General features: G+C 35.9%; 1 protein-coding gene across 3 annotated transcripts; it reads left to right on the top strand.

Annotated features, from left to right (window-relative positions):
- Nucleotides 1–6,803: 6,803 nt before the first annotated feature.
- LOC109113211 (cap-specific mRNA (nucleoside-2'-O-)-methyltransferase 1-like) lies at nucleotides 6,804–18,415 on the top strand. 3 transcript variants are annotated; one of them, XM_042713519.1, is made up of 24 exons: nucleotides 6,804–6,919; nucleotides 8,455–8,587; nucleotides 8,699–8,850; nucleotides 8,948–9,106; nucleotides 9,211–9,303; nucleotides 9,840–9,911; nucleotides 10,025–10,119; nucleotides 10,202–10,274; nucleotides 10,362–10,560; nucleotides 10,971–11,089; nucleotides 11,179–11,275; nucleotides 12,588–12,720; nucleotides 13,371–13,550; nucleotides 13,661–13,717; nucleotides 13,841–13,898; nucleotides 14,070–14,138; nucleotides 15,001–15,132; nucleotides 15,257–15,382; nucleotides 15,665–15,756; nucleotides 16,671–16,739; nucleotides 16,965–17,012; nucleotides 17,157–17,269; nucleotides 17,361–17,469; nucleotides 17,709–18,415. In XM_042713519.1, the coding sequence occupies exons 2-24, from the start codon at nucleotides 8,479–8,481 to the stop codon at nucleotides 17,842–17,844; spliced, it is 2,490 nt and encodes an 829-aa protein (XP_042569453.1). In that variant the 5' UTR covers nucleotides 6,804–6,919; nucleotides 8,455–8,478; the 3' UTR covers nucleotides 17,845–18,415. The 3 variants fall into 3 exon arrangements, with proteins under 3 accessions (XP_042569453.1, XP_042569451.1, XP_042569452.1); XM_042713517.1 differs by having other exon boundaries at nucleotides 6,912–7,073; XM_042713518.1 differs by lacking the exon at nucleotides 6,804–6,919 and adding an exon at nucleotides 6,926–7,125.

Genomic DNA, 18,415 nt, shown 5'->3' with positions numbered 1-18,415 from the left:
TACAGATCAGAAGGGTCATCAGACATCATCTTTATACAGGCATGTTTACAGTAAATACATAAACAGAACCGGTGTTGGTGTGATAAGGGTCCTGTCTGATTTAGGATGTGCACACAAATCATCTGTGAGTTGTGAAGACTGTTTTTGCATGCTTTAAACCAAAGATACATGTGATCTACACCCTACCATTCCAAATATTTATTTATTTATTTAAGAAATCAATACTTTTATTCAGCAAGGTTATATTCAATTTATCAAAAGTGACATTATGACATTTATAATCTAACAAAAAATTGTATTTCAAATACAGGATGTTCTTTTGCTAAAAAATGTACTACAATGCATTTCCACAAAAATTAAGCAGCACAACCATTTTCAACATAATCATCATCATCATTATTATAATTAACAACAACAATAAAAAAAGTATTGGATTTGATTCCATTCACTAGGATATATGTATACCACTGTCATAATTACAGTGGATAGCTGTTCACGTGTATTTGTTGCTGCAGTAAAACAATCCGCTCTTTTCGTGGAATTTCGCACCTGCTCACCAAATTACCCAGAACATGTTTGAGGATAGAAACAGAAGCCTTTTGCTTTATTAGAATTCAGTGTAGCATCAGAATGATTTTAAAGGTAAAAAAACCCCACATACAGTTGCTTTAAGATTCATATTGACTGCTAAATGTAATGTATGAAACTGCCGTTTTTTTGAGTGAGCCGTGAGAGAAAGCGCTCCGTTCATTTCTAAATCTTCTTTCCAGGCCACACCCATGCCAAAGACATAAGACAGTCTGATCACGCTGACTCATCCTGAGGATATTACCCCTATTCCCTCTTTCTGCATACACAGCCACTTATAGAGCACACATAAAGTGCAATGGCAAAAGACCAGTTCTCTTAAATGACCGGCAAGCAAACACAATTAGATGCCTGTGTGAAAGTTGCACTAACCTAACACAGCAAATCTGTGTGTGCAAAGACGAAAGAGATGGTTTGGGCACACATTTATGTAGGTTTGTGTATCCCTTTATTTGCTGCATGAATGTATGTGGTTGCATGTAACACATTGGCCAAAAGTTTTGAGAATTACATAAATATTAGTTTTCAAAAAGTTTGCTGCTAAACTGCTTTTAGATCTTTGTTTTCAGTTGTTTCTGTGATGTACTGAAATATAATTACAAGCACTTCACACGTTTTCATAGGCTTTTTATCGACAATTACATGACATTTATGCAAAGAGTCAGTATTCGCAGTGTTGGCCCTTCTTTTTCAGGACCTCTGCAATTCGACTGGGCATGCTCTCAATCAACTTCTGGGCCAAATCCTGACTGATAGCAACCAATTCTTTCATAATAACTTTATGGAGTTTGTCAGAATTAGTGGGTTTTTGTTTGTCCACCCGCCTCTTGAGGATTGACCACAAGTTCTCAATGGGATTAAGATCTGGGGAGTTTCCAGGTCATGGACCCAAAATTTCAACATTCTGGTCCCCGAGCCACTTAGTTATCACTTTTGCCTTATGGCACGGTGCTCCATCGTGCTGGAAAATGCATTGTTCTTCACCAAACTGATCAAACAAGTTGCTGTTGGAGGGAGTTTTGGTACCATTCTTTATTCATGGATGTGTTTTTGGGCAGAATTGTGAGTGAGCCCACTCCCTTGGATGAGAAGCAACCCCACACATGAATGGTGTCAGGATGCTTTACTGTTGGCATGACACAGGACTGATGGTAGCGCTCACCTTTTTTCTCCGGACAAGCCTTTTTTCCAGATGCCCCAAAAACAATCGGAAAGGGGCTTCATCAGAGAATATGACTTTGCCCCAGTCCTCAGCAGTCCATTCACTATATTTTTTTTGCAGAAGATCAATCTGTCCCTGATGTTTTTTTTGGAGAGAAGTGGCTTCTTTGCTGCCCTTCTTGACACCAGGCCATCTTCCAAAAGTCTTCGCCTCACTGTGCGTGCAGATGCGCTCACACACCTGCCCGCTGCCATTCCTGAGCAAGCTCTGCACTGGTGGCACTCCGATCCCGCAGCTGAATCCTCTTTAGGAGAAGATCCTGGCTCTTGCTGGACTTTCTTGGATGCCCTGAAGCCTTTACAAGAATTGAACCTCTTTCCCTGAAGTTCTTGATGAACCTATAAATTGTTGATTTAGGTGCAATCAGCCTGACATAATGATCTCTAGCCTTGTGCTCGTCAACATTCTCACCTGAGTTAACAAGATGATTACTGAAACGATCTCAGCAGGTCTTTTAATGACAGCAATGAAATGCAGTTGAAAGGTTTTTTTGGGATTAAGTTAATTTTCATGGCAAAGCAGGACTATGCAATTCATCTGATCACTCTTCATAACATTCTGGAGTATATGCAAATTGCTATTATAAAAACTTAAGCAGCAACTTTTCCAATTTCTAATATTTATGTAATTCTCAAAACTTTTGGCCACGACTGTATAAAGAGAAGTCATTTTGACAGGTTGGTTCTGGTTTGGATTTGAAGAGCTTAGTAACTAAAGTGGGTCAGTGCATTTTTAACATAGGCTAAAGACACAGGTGATTGTCTGGAAGATCAGACATTCATAAACAACTCTTATTTAGTGCTTTTCTGTCTTACATGAACACAAACATAAACAGTTTAGTAGACTGTAATAAGATTTTAGTGGACTAATGTTTCCTGCCTACTTTTAAAGTTTAGGATATTGCTATTTTTAGAGGTTTTAGTGTAGTGCTGCCCCCTACTGCATTACTTTAAAACAAAATCAATTTGGAGTTTTGATATTTGGCTTATCAGTTATAATTTTGTGCATGCTATATTTTTCAAATAAAGTATGAATATGTTTGCTTAAAACTTAAAATAATAATAAAAAAATATAAAAATGCAATAGCTTTGAAATTATAGGTCTAATTTTTAATTATAAGCTACAGTATATAAATCAATAGCAATTTATACTATGTTTTAATTTCAATAGGTATGCAAACGTGCATGTAAGCACTCAAGTCTCTTTACATGCTTGAATATTTGATTTAGTAAATAAATACACAATTAAAATAAATTAAAAGACAAGATATACTCTCTTCATTCAAAAAGAGCTTTGAAAATACAATCATTCCTGCCATTAAAGTGCTAAAATGGTCACAGTGGCAACAATCATAACAATCATTATACTCAATAATGTCAACAGTTATAATAATAATAAAACAAAAATCACTGCAAATCAGTCAGAGCGTCCACAAAGGATCAAAACAGCACAATTTCCCCAATTCAAGTGGTTGGCCATTTGTTCTCCAAATAAAGGTCTTTGAGCAGCCAGCTGTAATTGGATGAGCGGATTAGACCGTTTTAAGAACATAAGCTCTTCTTCTTCTTCTTGAGTGTCTGCTCTAAGATGTCATGACATCATTACATGACTCAGCGCTCAAGTTCACATTAATGCTGTCCCATTCACAAAACCAATGACATTTAGCTGTCGGTGAGACATTCATTACATACGTCAATGCCAAAACACACAATATTTTCATAAATAAACACCTTTATGTGATCATACTGATCAGATGCCTAGTTAGGAGAGAGTTTCTGATAGGTCAGTGTCCTTCATGGGGTTTTTTGGGGGGTTACAAATTTAAGTCTGCTTAGTCTGGGTGACACTGAGGTTGGCAAACCAGAGTGCCAGGCCCAAACTGGAAGAGAAAAGCCAGATGAGGATTTCTGTACACGCATGTGAATGGAAAGCTGGAGGCCCATTAAAAAAACACTGTCCTACTCTCAAAGCTAAAGAATTTCAAAATGCATACTTTGTTATTTACTGTATGTAACATAAATACATTTCAAATAAAAACATATGCATTAATTAAACTTATTTACATTATATGCACATAATAATTTTAATATGTTTTTTATGTTAATATTTGTATTAAATATAGTTTTTTGAATTATGTTAATTTTTATTCTATTTAAAAACAGTTTTAGGAAAAAAGTTAATAAATATATATATATATATATACTGTATATATAAACAATTGGGACATTAAATGCTCAATGTATTTTAAAGATGAAGCCCTGTCCTGTAAATAGTGACTGTGACTCATAGCTATGAAGGTGACCTGCTGAAATTGCTCTCTGCTCTCTTCATTAGAGCAATATGTCTCTTAAAATTACTTAAAGAAAATCAATAAAAACTGGAGTCATACTTCAGCATAATGTTTGCACTGTGACAGCTGTGCTAGTCTTGTTGGCTGCTGGATTTGTTGTTGGCTGGTTTGCATTGACTATGGAGAATGTGTTGGACTTCTTTAGGAACTTCATGTGTACGAAGAGTAGAATTATTTTGGGATTGCCAAAAAATCATTACATATTATATCAAAAATATAATCCAGTGGTAAGTGGACCCCTGTCCCAAATGTTTAATTGAAGTAGACTTTGAAGCATCCTTGAGGTCCACGAGACCATTAAATATCCCATTTGTCATTTTATGATTCAGAAGGACACTTTGTGCCTCTTATGCATCCTCAGTGCATTTTTTAAACTAAATAAAAAAGTCAAACCATTTAATTCACTCCCTTGTTGCCAGAGAACAAGTTTGGGATCATCCATTCTCACAACCAAAGCAAGACTATGAGCTTCAGCATGGTGTGGTAAATCTATAAACAAATGGATGCATGGTCTCTAAGCTTGTTCAAGAAAGAACGCACCTTTAAACAAATGCGATGTGTTTTCTCACTGTTTGCTGCTTTTTGTTTCACCGCAGGAGATGTGGCGATGGCTTGTGGTATAAGGTCAGCTGGCGAGAGCTGTATCCTGACATCCCAGTACCCACAAGGCCTAGCAGCATGGCAAGGCGGGGTACAACGGGCCCCTCTCTCTGCAAACTGGTCCATGCCGCCTGAGTCTAAAAGCAAAAGGTCAAAGGTCAGTGTTCATGGCTCATCTATGAGCACGAGATGAGAGAAAATCGATCCAGGAAGCAGTTCTCAGAAATACTTGCTATTTCAGACAAGTTTCAGAAGTGTTACTGAATTTCCTAGATCAGGATTAAGACATAAACTAATATAGTTTCATAGCTTTTTCCATGAATATGATTACTATTAATATAATTATTATTTGGTCAAATTTGGTCTCGTTTGTATCTGCTTTACTGTGATTTATTTGTGCCCTGTATCTCTTATATGCTCGGTCACTTGGATTTTTTGATGCTTACTTGTATATCAAACTACACACATTACAAGAATTCAACACATACACGCCAGACTTATTATAACAAAAGCATTTTTAGATTTTCAGACTCCATAGAAAATGTTGTTTGGAGTATGCTTCAAATATATATATATAGTCATCTCAGGGACCTCCAACATCAAGTATATATAAATGCAGTCACTATATAAATGCATCATTCATTCATTCATTCAAGTAAGGAAGTCATTTTCCACATTTTGGAGAAGGCTCATTTAGTTTGCTCAGGTACTAGAAACTGGACACTTACCTGCAGGTATCGAATGTATCCAGGTGTCAGGAGAGGAATGCGGAATAACATTTCATTCAAAAAGGTCCCCTCCATCACACACGCTGGCCAAGATCAGTCCCTCTGGCCAGAGACGGATCAGTCACCACTCTTCAGACACTTGCAGACTTATAAAGCTTTGGGTGCTTATTGTCACTGGTCACATGTCCTCATGAAATCCTGTCTATCTTTTTGTGAAGGGATGGTATGTGTGCCAAATGCTCAGAGCATTTCTGGAATACAGGCCAGATATTTAAGTTAAAACTATTGATTTGGCCAATACAGATTGCAATTTATGAATTGTATCAAATGGCTCTGTCATGTACTTAAGCACAGGTAACAAAAACATGTTTCAAGAATGTTTTGCTAATGTTCCCATTAAGTTATGAAAACATCATTTCTGAATGTTGTCGGAGAGTTCAAAATGTCAGTTTTTAAACATTTTGAAAAAAAATTTTCTCTTGGTTATGGAAACATTTGTTCATTCTTCAAACATGGGAATGTTACTTTTGAATGTACTCTGAACTTTCTGAAACATGGATTGTTACTTTTGAATGTACTCTGAACTTTCTGAAACATGCTGAGAGCATACCCACATTGTCAGTTACTAATGTTGCTAACCTTCGGCAAGAACATTAGGCTACTCGCTCTGAGCTGCGAGCATACCATTGTTCTCGCTTATTAGTGTTATATTAGTGTTTCTAATGTTGTTAGCTTTGGGAGTACATTGTGATATGAAATGTTCTGTGGTTTGAGGTTACATTGTCAGAAGAAATCTACACTCGCTTGCGGTGTATATATATATATATATATATATATATATATATATATATATATATATATTATATATATATATATTAAATAAAACTGTTCAGATGTTATGATCGCCATATTATGTTATCAGAACCCTTTCTCTCACATACAATTCTGATTTTAGAAGACTTTCATGACATAGCACTTAGGCTAATTATTAATTGTATAATTAATTTTTCTACATATAGCCATATCTTCCCAGCTGAACAAATGAATTATCCTGATTGACATTTAGGATGCAGAACATTGGATCAGGTCACAATCTGGACTGGACTGAAAAACAGCACTCTGGACCTCATAAAACTGTCCTGCGAGAGAGGGACAAGAGGAAGAAATATAGTCTATAAGAAAAAAAGAAGAGTAAAAACATGCACACACACAGTATCATACTATAAGTAAGATTAAATGTAACATATGTATTGGCCAATTAATATATATGCTGAGATATTTTCACTTTTGCGTTAATAACTAATAAGCGTTCGCAGCGTTCGGAAGTTTACCAAGCGACGACTGCATCTGTTATTATAATTTATGACCTACGCTTCAAGCGTTTGTAGTCCAACCCCAGTGGTGACGTAATTATCATGCGCCAGCAACACGGTAAGACCCACTGAAAGTGGATCGCGGGCCAGTTTTGATGTTTGAAATATAACAAAGCAGCAATTGTCAAGAAATTGTACAGATTGGATACAAATCAAATATGAGTATACATTGCGGAGGTGACTCTGGATAATAGCTGCGCATTTCCTTTTGGGTATGTTTGCGAGTGTCGCAGCATCGTTTCTTGTGAAATCGAAACCTGAAAAGCTGAGTGTTGATTTCACTTTATGTTTCTGTGTCACACAGTTATGTTTCTGAGACCTTCAACTCTGTAATATCCCCCAAATAAATTTGAACATTTACAGAAATGCGATAGCAAGGACAATAAACTCAGCTCAATCATTTTCACTATGGCACATTTTAAACGGAAATGCTTTGGCAATAGTTATATAAGCAGCTGAATAATCAATGCTAGCTTAGTTTTTATACAGTGGAAGAAATAAATGATAAATGTACTGCTTGTACCGTATGTAATGTACTGTACTCAACCTGTAGTTTTGACCTGAATGTGAAAATCGAAATGTCGAGTGTTTTTGTAAGGAAATGTGTAGATGATGATAAATGCAGCACTATTATTTATTAGCATCACGTTTTAAGGTTTTACAGTTTTTTTCTCCTTAAATCTGTTTTTAAACAGTTTTCAGTTTCTAAATCTTAAGAAAAAATGTCTTCTTTCAAAGTAATGGTTAGAAGATATGTAAAATACAAATTTAAGTGCATATTTTATTACACTTTGTCTGTTATTGTTAATTACAATACATATTTTTAAGGCAGTTGTCTCAAAATTAGTTTTATTCTGATGCAGTGTGTGTGAAATCTCCACTTCAGTCACACTTACACCATACTTTCTATTTTATTATTCATATCTCTATTTTTTACAGAGGGTTTTATTCATATAACTTTGCCTGTTTTATACAACATTTTTTTTCCTGAAAACTTAATAAAGATGTAGAATTTTTCTGCCTGTTGACAGTATTTTCTGATTTATGGAGTAATGAAAAGAGATCCAAGACCCCCTCTGTAAATACCTTTTAAATCTAATATGTCAACAAAATGAAACAAGAATATTAAACCTGTCTTTATCTGTTCTGGAAATGTGTGCAAATTTTGAAATTGAACTGAATTGAGTCTGAATTGAAATGTGTGCATCAATTTGATAATGTTTCATTTGCATATTTAAATATAACATTTCAGAAACAAGTATTGCAAAACTGTTCTGTGATTAATCAGCTGGGGAAGTATGATGATATGAAATATTTATTTTTTTATTTTTTACCCTATTCACCACTGCTCTCTTGTTTTAGAGAAATAAACTAGTGAAGGCAAAGGGTAATTGTAAATGGTAACAACAATTAAAAAAAAAAATCCTGGTGAATTAGGTTACCATTTATAGCACTCAAAATATCCACTCTTTTATACGTTAATTGAAATGTTAACCTAAAATCTGAATGATTGTTGAATTTAACACAAGTCCATGTTATGCGTCTTTGTTTTGGGTTTTAATCCTGTGATATCATGTTTTCGAATGGATGCAGGTTCTTGGACCTCTTGAATTTAAGATGAAGCGACGGGCACAAGCCTCAGACGAGCCTCCGAAGAAGAGGAAGGCTATCCGTGAGGACTCCTCTGATGAAGATGAGGAGTCTTCTCAAAGAACCACCAGTCAGGGTTAGAGAGGGGTTTCCTTGTGGCACGTGACACTGTGATGTTCCCCTGTCCAGATACTTTGGTTATATAGTGTAAGTTTCTGAAAGCTTGTCCCATTTTTTTGTCTCCCAGATTCAAGTCAGAGTGAGTCTCTCAGTGATGTTGAGGATCACAAACCCAGTTTCTCCAGGCCTTCTAATTCCCAGAATGCTGAGGGCAATGATGCCTCTTCTGAAGCGTCTTCCAGATTTGCTATGTATAACGGAGTCTCTCAGAAACTCATGGTAAAATAAGCACCTCCCGTCGTTCCTTTTACTGTCTTGTAAGCCGGTTAAATGCATTTTAACACATTAAAATGGTCTCCTCTTCTCTTTCCTTCAGGCCAAAATGGGTTTCAGAGAAGGCGAGGGTTTGGGAAAGTTCGGTCAAGGGCGGAAAGAGATCGTAGAAGCATCGACCCAGCGTGGGAGGCGAGGTTTGGGTCTGACCCTGAAGGGCTTTCAGGGCGACCTCAATGTAGACTGGCAAGATGAGCCGGAGGTACTGTATGGCAACATTTCCAACAGTGTTTCTTCCATATTAAAACAGAAACATTAGTAGTCCAGGGCCATTACTTCTCCCTCATTTCTCATTTGTACTCTCAGCCAAGTGCTTTAGAATCAGTGACGTGGTTTCCAGAAAGTTCTCCAGAGATCCCAGATGCAGATGAGTTGAGGGATTGGATGGCTGTGGGCCAGGTATTGCAGCACGTATTATACATACTGATGTACTGAAATGATTAGTTTAAGATCAAATGCTTATTATTTTAAAAAATGATTAGTCACCATCTGACTAAATTTATTTTTGCTTAGTTATTTGTTGTCTCTTGTTCACATGGGTCTGCTGTGCAAACAGTGTTTTATAAATATTAGCTTTACTAATAAACCTCTGCATCTCATAATTGGCTACGATAAAGACCTTACCAACTGTAAATGGGTAGTTGACATCAAAATGCATGCCATGCTGTTTTTCATTCAAACATTTTATCATTCTTTTACAATTATTATATTCTGGGTTTCCTTCCAATGAAAATTTCAAAAGGATAGTATTTATTTGAAAATAAATATCTTATATATCTTTCTATAAATATCTTTTGATCACTTTAATGTGTCTTTTCTCAATTTAAAAAAAAATCTTAATGACTCTTTTGAACGGTAGTGTACATTCATATAAAATGTTATTTATCAGCTTTCCATGTTTATATGTATATCTATACCTATGCTTATATTTTTAGAAAAAATTAAAAATTGAAGATGAAACTGAATTTTGCTCTGAGAATCTACTGCATCTCCTTCTTCGCTGCAAAGTGAGTGTGTCAAACATTTCTTATGTTTCTCCTGTCTTGCATAAGACCAAAACACAGAGTGCTCTGTGTCTTGTAATAATGTAACACGTCATTTTATATGTATTTGTTTTCAGACTGTGTTTGATGACTTGGAGGGGGAGGAGATGAGGAGAGCGCGTACTCGATCAAACCCTTATGAAACAATCCGAGGGGCTTTCTTTCTCAACAGGTAGGTGGCGTCTCCACATGCATACAATGTAATGATAGAAACATATCATTTCTAAATTTCTTTCTCTCTGTTTTCTCTTCAGAGCTGCTATGAAGATGGCGAACATGGATCATGTTTTTGACTATATGTTCACTAACCCAAAGGATTTTCAAGGGGTGAGACCACAGTTACACAAGCTGTGGCATTATGGATTGAAATATGTGCTGTAATAAGATTTCTGAATTGGATGTCCGTGTGTGTAGAAGCCGCAGACGCGGGATAAAGATGGTGAGTTGCTGTATTTTGGAGATGTATGTGCAGGACCAGGAGGATTCTCAGAGTATGTATTGTGGCGGCGGCGCTGGCATGCGAAAGGTTTTGGGATGACGCTTAAAGGATCCAACGATTTCAAACTGGAAGATTTCTATGCTGCGCCCAGCGAGCTCTTTGAGGCCTATTATGGTATGAGGTTCAATCATTTAAACATGGACAAAAAACAACAATCTAACATTTTTACTGTATCGGTTAATGTAGAAATTTTAATGTAATACCTACTCTTCTGTTCAGAAGTTTGGAGTAATTAAGATTTTTCATGAAGTCTCTTATGTTTAATCAAAAATCAAAAATGCAATATTATTGCAATTAAAAATAACTGTTTTCCTTTTTTAATATATTTTAAAATGAAATTTGTTCCTGTGATGCAAAGCTGAATTTTTAGCATCATTACTTCAGCCTTGGTGACTCTTTTACCAACATTAAAAATTGTTTTCAATTCCAATTTCACTTAGTATACACGTTTAAACTAGTTATAGAAAAAATATTAAATGAAAATATGGGAATTTCTTTTGAATGTCTCATTACCGGTGTTTCAGGTGAGGGTGGGATTGATGGCGATGGTGACATCACGCGGCCGGAAAACATCACTGCGTTTCGCAACTTTGTCTTAGACAGCACTGAAGGGCGAGGCCTGCACTTCTTAATGGCAGATGGGGTAAGACATGCTCTGTTGTGATTGGTTTAAATGTGAATATTGTTGTCGTGTGATTGGTCGATAGATTCTGACGGTGTGCTGCTCATCAGGGTTTTTCTGTGGAGGGCCAAGAGAACATTCAGGAGATTTTGAGTAAACAGCTCCTCCTATGTCAGTTCCTCACTGCCATGTCTGTCGTCAGACCAGGTAATGTGTGTTTTTGTTTGTGTGCATAATAACATTCCAATAAAGACTATTCACTCTCTTGGACATATATATATATATATATTTTTTCAGATTTGTATTGGGGTCCATTTTGCAATAATTAACACGGAGAAAATCTCAACATTTAAAAAAATAATAATAATAATTTAGTGAGTTTGGGTTTGTCAGATTGAGTTAAATCAGTTACTTTTTTTACAATTTAAAAGTCATTTGCTTGTGATTCAGACTACATTCCTTTATGTTTTATGCTTGCTGTGATTCAATAGAAAGACTTTTCTCCATCTGCCATTATTTTGTGTCTGTTTGTCTCATTACATTCAGTTCAAGCTTGAAAACTAACTGCAAACTCACTTTTTGTAAATTTAATCTAATTACAGATTCACTATTTGGTAAGATTTGATTTCTTCTGCTCTGTAGATAGTTGTGAAACCCTGGAGTTCAAGTTGGATTGTGTCCATTTGAGATTAGTAGTTTTATTTCATAGATGTTTGAATGAAGGTCTGGATTTTGGGCTTTTGTGTATGCTTTGGCCATTTTCTTATTGGAAGTTGAGTTGTCTTTTAGGTTAAATCACTCAAAATCCTTGTTTTCCTCCAGGATGTTTTTCTTTCTCCTCTAGTTTTCGTTCCCCTGATGTTGAAGAAGTATCATTAAAGCTTTATTGTGCTCTACTCTAGGGACGGACGATTCACATCAGTAGTGCATCTTCTATCTTTGTCATGGAACACTGCATCTTCTTTTAGCTTACCATAGGTCTCGTGGTTTTTCTTCAGTCCCAGACACTCAGTTTTGGAGGACAGCCAGTTCTTCCAAATGATCTCATCTCTTTGATGATGTCTTTCTCAAGGCTTTGAAGATGATTTAATGCCTTTTCTTGACTTGATATTATTGTACAGCCTCTTGTCTCAGATCTGTTTGGATTTTATCTTGGGATGCGCCTAGACACAAGTCTATTTATTCTGAAATCCTGTAATTAGGAAGGTTATTATGTGACTGAGAAAAGACTTGGTTACTTCAGAGCTAATTTTAGGTGTATCAAATCAACGGTAATATTTTTACGGTTCTAGTATTGAAGAGCCATATTTTAAAACCTTTCTAGAGTGCCTTTTTTTTCACAAGTTTGTGTGTTTAGTTTTACATGAAACTTTCTCTTAACTCTGTGCCTTTAGGATTATATAAATGAGCTATGTTATGATTGGTTGTTTTCCATTATATGGTCCATTTAAATAGATGAATGTTAATTATTTAAACACTTTTGCTTCAACTTCTCAACTCAAAATCTTTGTTTTTACAGGAGGCCATTTTGTGTGCAAGACGTTTGACCTGTTCACACCGTTCAGCGTGGGCTTGATTTATTTGCTGTACCTCTGCTTCGAGAGGGTCTCGCTGTTCAAACCCGTCACCAGCCGGCCCGCCAATTCAGAGAGGTTAGTGTTCATCCTCCATGACTCACTTTGAGAGCCTGAGAGAGCTCCTGGCAATGGGCACTGAAACGTATATACCTGGGTTTCTCTGTTCAGCATATTAATATATACTTTTTTCTTGACTTAAAAATGCAGAAGTTTTTTATATACACTCATTTTTAGATTTGCAGAAGTTTTTTATATACACTACCGTTCAATATACCGTGTATATATATATATATATATAAAACTCTGCTTTTGTCATCACAGGAATAAATTACATTTTGAAATATATTAAAATAGAAAACAGTTATTTTACATGGCAGTAATATTTCACAATATTGCTGTATTTTTAATCAAGTAAATGGAATCTTAATTACCATAATTATTCTAAATATTTGGCTAGTAGTGTTTGATTCATTGTTTATTTCTATTGATTCTATTGATTTTTTTTTTTTTTTTAATAGATCAATAAAAAACTGTAAAACTAAAAATTTTGCCCTATTTACTTTGTTTAATGCACATTCCTGGTATTATTGTGCACACTATTATTATTATTATTATTATGCTTGTACAGAAAAAGTAGCATTTTTGACTAACGTCACATTATAATGTTACAGTTGATTATTGAGCATGAGCATTAGGGACTGATTTTTAATGCTGTCTGCTTGCAGATATGTGGTGTGCAAGAGTTTAAAGCCAGGCACCGATGCTGTCAGAGAATACATGTTCACCATCAACCTGAAACTGAATCACTTCAGACACTCGGACAGAGACGTTACTGAAGTCGTCCCTCTGGAAATCATTAAAGGAGACACTGACTTCTTCCAATTCATGATCAACTCCAATGAAAGGTACCGTTATCGCTTTATGACCCTTTTTTTTGTCTCTTTCTCTCTGTCTCTCTCGATGCATTCATTCATGCTTAGGTTTATTTACTGAACTCTGATCCCTTGTCTTGCAGCCATTGTGCAGTACAGATCAAAGCGCTGGCTAAGATCCACACATACGTCAGAGATACGTGAGTCACACATTCTTCCTCTGGTGTGTTTCAGGGCATTCCTCTCAAACTCTCTTTTATTTGTTTGTGCGCACATGTCTGCGTTTGTATAAGCTTCACTGACAAGGCTGTGTGTCTTTGTAGGACACTGTTTGAGTCCAGGCAAGCTGACATCCGGAAAGAATGTCTCAAACTATGGGGGGTGAGTCCAAAAACAATAGCCACAAACTTCATAGTGGACTGAGGTTTAGTTTAGTGCTCTTTGGTGGTGTCTGAAAGATTTCAAAGAACATTGTTTTGCGTAGGGATGTGTAGGGACAAACTAATTCCAATTTGAATGATTGAGACCTTGAACATCTTCATCTTTGTGCAGATTCCTGATAAAGCCAGAGTCGCTCCTTCATCAACTGATCCGAAAGCAAAGTTCTGTGAGCTCGTGAAGGTAAGTGTGTGTATGTGTGTGTGTGGGCTTTGAGAAGTTAGCTGGGAATGTGGTAATGCTCTTGTGGACGTGATGTTCTAGAAAAGAAGAGCTAAGTGGGTGAATCAACTGAAGTCTATAATGTCAGGGTCATAATTCACCACAAAATACAAAGAAAAAAGAAATTATATTTTTTTTGTTAAAAGAAATTAACAAAAAAATTGTAAAACGTTTTTTGGACGTTTTCCAATGACATAATTGATATATTTGTACAATTGTACAGTAAAAGTTAACTGTGAAGAAAATGCACTATACTAAATTTGTTTCATTTTATCTAATATAAATATTTTACAAAATATTTTAGAACCTAAAACTGCTGTAAAATCTAAAATAAGTGAGTTATGTTCCAAATTTGAAGTTGATATCACAAAAATGGAGGTTCTTTTTTTTTGTACTTTCCTGTCACAAACTTATAGATTTCTGTCACAATATTACTTCTTTCACTAACTGAGAGACACAGACCTTTCCAACGATATGTGTTCTGTCAAGATTAGAAAAAGTTTTGATTATAAAATGCTGTAGTAAATGTTGTAATATGACACGTGATACAAGGGGGATGAGCCCGCTAAATGGATTTTAAGGACCATTTCCATTGTAACACAATGTCCTATTTAAAACAGCTGTCACATGTTGAATTTTGAGTGTTTATGCTTTCAAGTGATATCTAATTTAGGATTATTACTTAAATATGTGACGAGGAAAAAAGGTAATAAAAAAGGGTGACAATTTAATCTGACAATTAAATAACAGATTAAAATACAGTTTAAATTTCTTATAAATCAAATCTAAATGTATTTCTCTGCTTACTGTCTTTCCATCTCAGGGCTCCAATATGGACAGTTTTAGTTCCAGACCAACTGCACTGAACTCAGGAAATATGGATAAACTACAGCACGTACTGGACTACAGGTGCATTGTGGGAGGAGGAGAACAGCTCTTTCTCCTGGGACTTGGGGTAAGGAATATATCTATGAATCTGATATTTATGTAATTTAGGCTAAATTTATATTATGCTGTGGTCATATATATCTTTATATATTGCTTAAAGAGCGAAAACCCTAAACTGTTTGTGTATGCAGAGATCTCAGATCTACACGTGGGATGGTAAAGCCCCGTTACGGTGGAAGAAGCTGGAAAACTTCAAACTGGAGCTGCCCAGAGAGACACTATTGAGTGCAGAGATCGTCCAGGAGCTGAAGGGAGAGGTGAACAGACAGAATCAGTATAACAGTAGTTGAGAGTAGAGAGAACTGTGTTGAATGACAGCTTTACATTAATACTGTAAGGGGAAAGAGCTCTTGTTGTTTCAATAAAAATAATGACATGCATGCTTGTAAGAAGTTTTTTATTGATAATAATAACTTTTATTTTTCTATAGCGCCTTTAAATGTTACTTCTCAAAACATTTTACATAACAAATAAAACATCAAAATACACCGTATAAAAATCTTTGCATCAATTTTGAGTCTTTGCATCTGTGCTTGTAGGGAAAAGCCCAGAGAAGGATCAACGCTGTGCACATTCTCGATGCTCTTGTTCTCAACGGCACTGATGTCCGAGATCAGCACTTCAACCAGAGGTCTTTTGCAGAAGCTATTCCCAAATGATCACACATAGAAATCTTTCATTATTTTATTAAGCAGGTTTATAAAGTGCAATCCTTCCACTAAGGTACAGTTTGTGTGAAAACATTGCTACAATGCATTATTATTTAAAAGATTTTAAAAGGTCTCAAATTGGAGAAGAAAATCTTAAATTCATGATGTCATGGAATTAAAATTTGCATGCACTGCAAATTTATGTTTTGTTTTCCAATACAAATATCTAAACATCATTAAATCAGCTTTTACTTGAGATGCAGTTTGAAGATGTGATGCCCAGTTTTCTGAGAAACAAATACAATTAAATGAGCTTACCTTTAAAACAAGAACAAAAATCTGTCAGTGGGGTGTGAAAACTTGTTTTCTCTTTAAATTGATTTTTAAGTTGTGTATTGACAGATATTTGTTCTTTTTGTAATCAACAACTCACTTGCCATTTTCATCATCAAATGCCATTTTGCTTCTCAAGTAAATGTATTTTGATTTAAGAATCTTTAGACATTTGCACTGGAAAACAAGGCAAAATTACTAGTGCTAAAATACTACTGCAATTACTTGCTAATGCAAGACATTTACATTAGATACCTTATTGATGTTTTTTGTTCCATTCAATAGATTCTTAAAATCTTTTTACTTAGTGTTACAAAGATCTTAAAAAGTCTTGTTTACCTTTATAAAACCTGCAGAAACGCTGTTTAAAAAAAAAAAAATTAAACGTCAGTATTTTTTGTATACAGTTATTATATTCTTATATGTATAATATAGTATTAGCGTTATATTTCACATTGGATATCAAAAGCAACTAAATCAACTTTAGTTGCTTTTGATTTGGGTTTATTATCATCTAAATGCAAACCAGAAATGTTAAAAAAAAAAATCTTTTTTGGTGCAGAATCCAGATGGCGGAGAAGTTTGTGAAAGCTGTGTCCAAACCCAGCAGGCCAGACATGAACCCCATCCGGTAATATTCCTTTCTCTTTGCAGTTGTGCTAATTGCCATGTCAGTGACAGCCCTGGGGGCCAGGAAGTCCTATGAACACCGGAGGGTGCAGTATGTAAAATTAATGAAGATACTGTGTTTTACTAGAGTCTAGACAGGATCTTTCATGTTTATGATGATACTGCAAGTCAGTCTGCTTGCTGTTTCAGCCTCATTCATTCATTCACTCTCTCTTTAATTTTTTAGAGTGAAGGAAGTCTATAGGTTAGAGGAGATGGAGAAGATCTTTGTGAGGTGTGTTCCACCATTAGATTATTCTTCTTATTTTTTATTTAATTTAATATTACTATTTTACTTGTGTGTGTGTGTGTGTGTATATATATATATATATATTATATTTTATTTGATATATTTATTTATTCATTTTTTTCCCCCCAGGTTGGAAATGAAGGTAACCAAGAGCTCGGGAGGGATGCCAAGACTGTCATACACTGGCAGAGATGACCGTCACTTCCTCCCTAGTGGCCTTTACATCATCAAAACTGTTAACGGTGAGAGAGAGGGAGGAAATAATAAGGATAATATTAGTGGAGTGCCTTGTTAAAGATGATTTTGTCAAATATTTTTTTCTCTTTTTGACAGACCCATGGACAATGGCTTTCAGCAAAAGTTCTAAAAGAAAGTTTTTCTACAATAAGCAGACCAAAGAATCGACTTATGAACTGCCGCCTGGCTCTGTGGCACCTTTCCAGTAAGTATTAAAGTGCCAATATGAAGTAATCCTGCATGACTAGCACTGCACTGGCAACCGATTTTGGATTGAAGCGCTGAGCAGAAAAATTACATTACATAGCTTGAATTTTCAAGAAGATACTGAACAAAGAATGCTGGCTTTTATGTAGCATCTGACCTTCAAAGAAACAAGTATCTCTCTAAACCCCCAGCATCCTTTTTAATTGGTTTGTTTCTCTCTATTCTTCTGTTTCTCAGTGCATGTCATCAAGACAGGCTGTTTTGGGCTTGGGAGGAAGGCGTCCGAGTTCACGACTCCCAGACGCGGGTCAACCCCGACAAACTGTCTAAAGATGACGTGCTTTCCTTCATTCATCAGCACTGTCAACAATAAAAACACACGTACACATTACAATCATGCTGTCATGCCACCCTAAGGAACATAGCACAGACAATACATTGTCCTCGCCACTAGGGGGCACTGTAGCTTTCACGAGAGTCAGCTGAGAAACATTCAAACTCTTCACACTTCAAGGCTCTCTCCAAAATAGCCCCTGTGAGTTAGACGACAGGGCGTCTTGGTGCTCGGTGGTGTGTATCTGCGTGTCCGTTATCTTCAGAGGAGAAAGAAACTTAGATGACATTGCTTTTCCCTTGTCCACATGTTTTTCTCCTGAACGTCATAACCTGCTTCCTCACATGAATTATTTCTCCATTAATCGATCAGAAGTAGCTGCAGATTCTGATTCGCTGAAGTTAACCATGTAAAACAGCATGACAGTGTGCATTCGCTCTACTGTGTGCATGTGTTGCCTTGTTTTCCTCGTTTTTATTTAGTCTTTTTTCAGTGTTTAAAAATCTTAGACTGGGTATTGCCATTTCTGGTGATTTTGGAAAAGGATTTGAATTTTAAACCTGTTCGTAATGTTGATTAGATTAAACCACTGAGGAAGTTCATTCCTTGA

Source organism: Cyprinus carpio, chromosome A23 (genome assembly GCF_018340385.1).
Source record: "Cyprinus carpio isolate SPL01 chromosome A23, ASM1834038v1, whole genome shotgun sequence".
NCBI lineage: Eukaryota > Metazoa > Chordata > Actinopteri > Cypriniformes > Cyprinidae > Cyprinus > Cyprinus carpio.
This window is presented reverse-complemented; position numbering and strand designations above follow the sequence as displayed.

What these genes read in the sequence shown, in the direction of transcription:
- LOC109113211 (XM_042713519.1), top strand. Translation starts at nt 8,479, where the DNA reads ATGAAGCGACGGGCACAAGCCTCAGACGAGCCTCCGAAGAAGAGGAAG. An exon ending in AGTTCTGTGAGCTCGTGAAG is followed by an intron (nt 14,139 to 15,000) that starts GTAAGTGTGTGT and finishes TTTCCATCTCAG; the next exon opens with GGCTCCAATATGGACAGTTT. An exon ending in CATCATCAAAACTGTTAACG is followed by an intron (nt 17,270 to 17,360) that starts GTGAGAGAGAGG and finishes TCTTTTTGACAG; the next exon opens with ACCCATGGACAATGGCTTTC.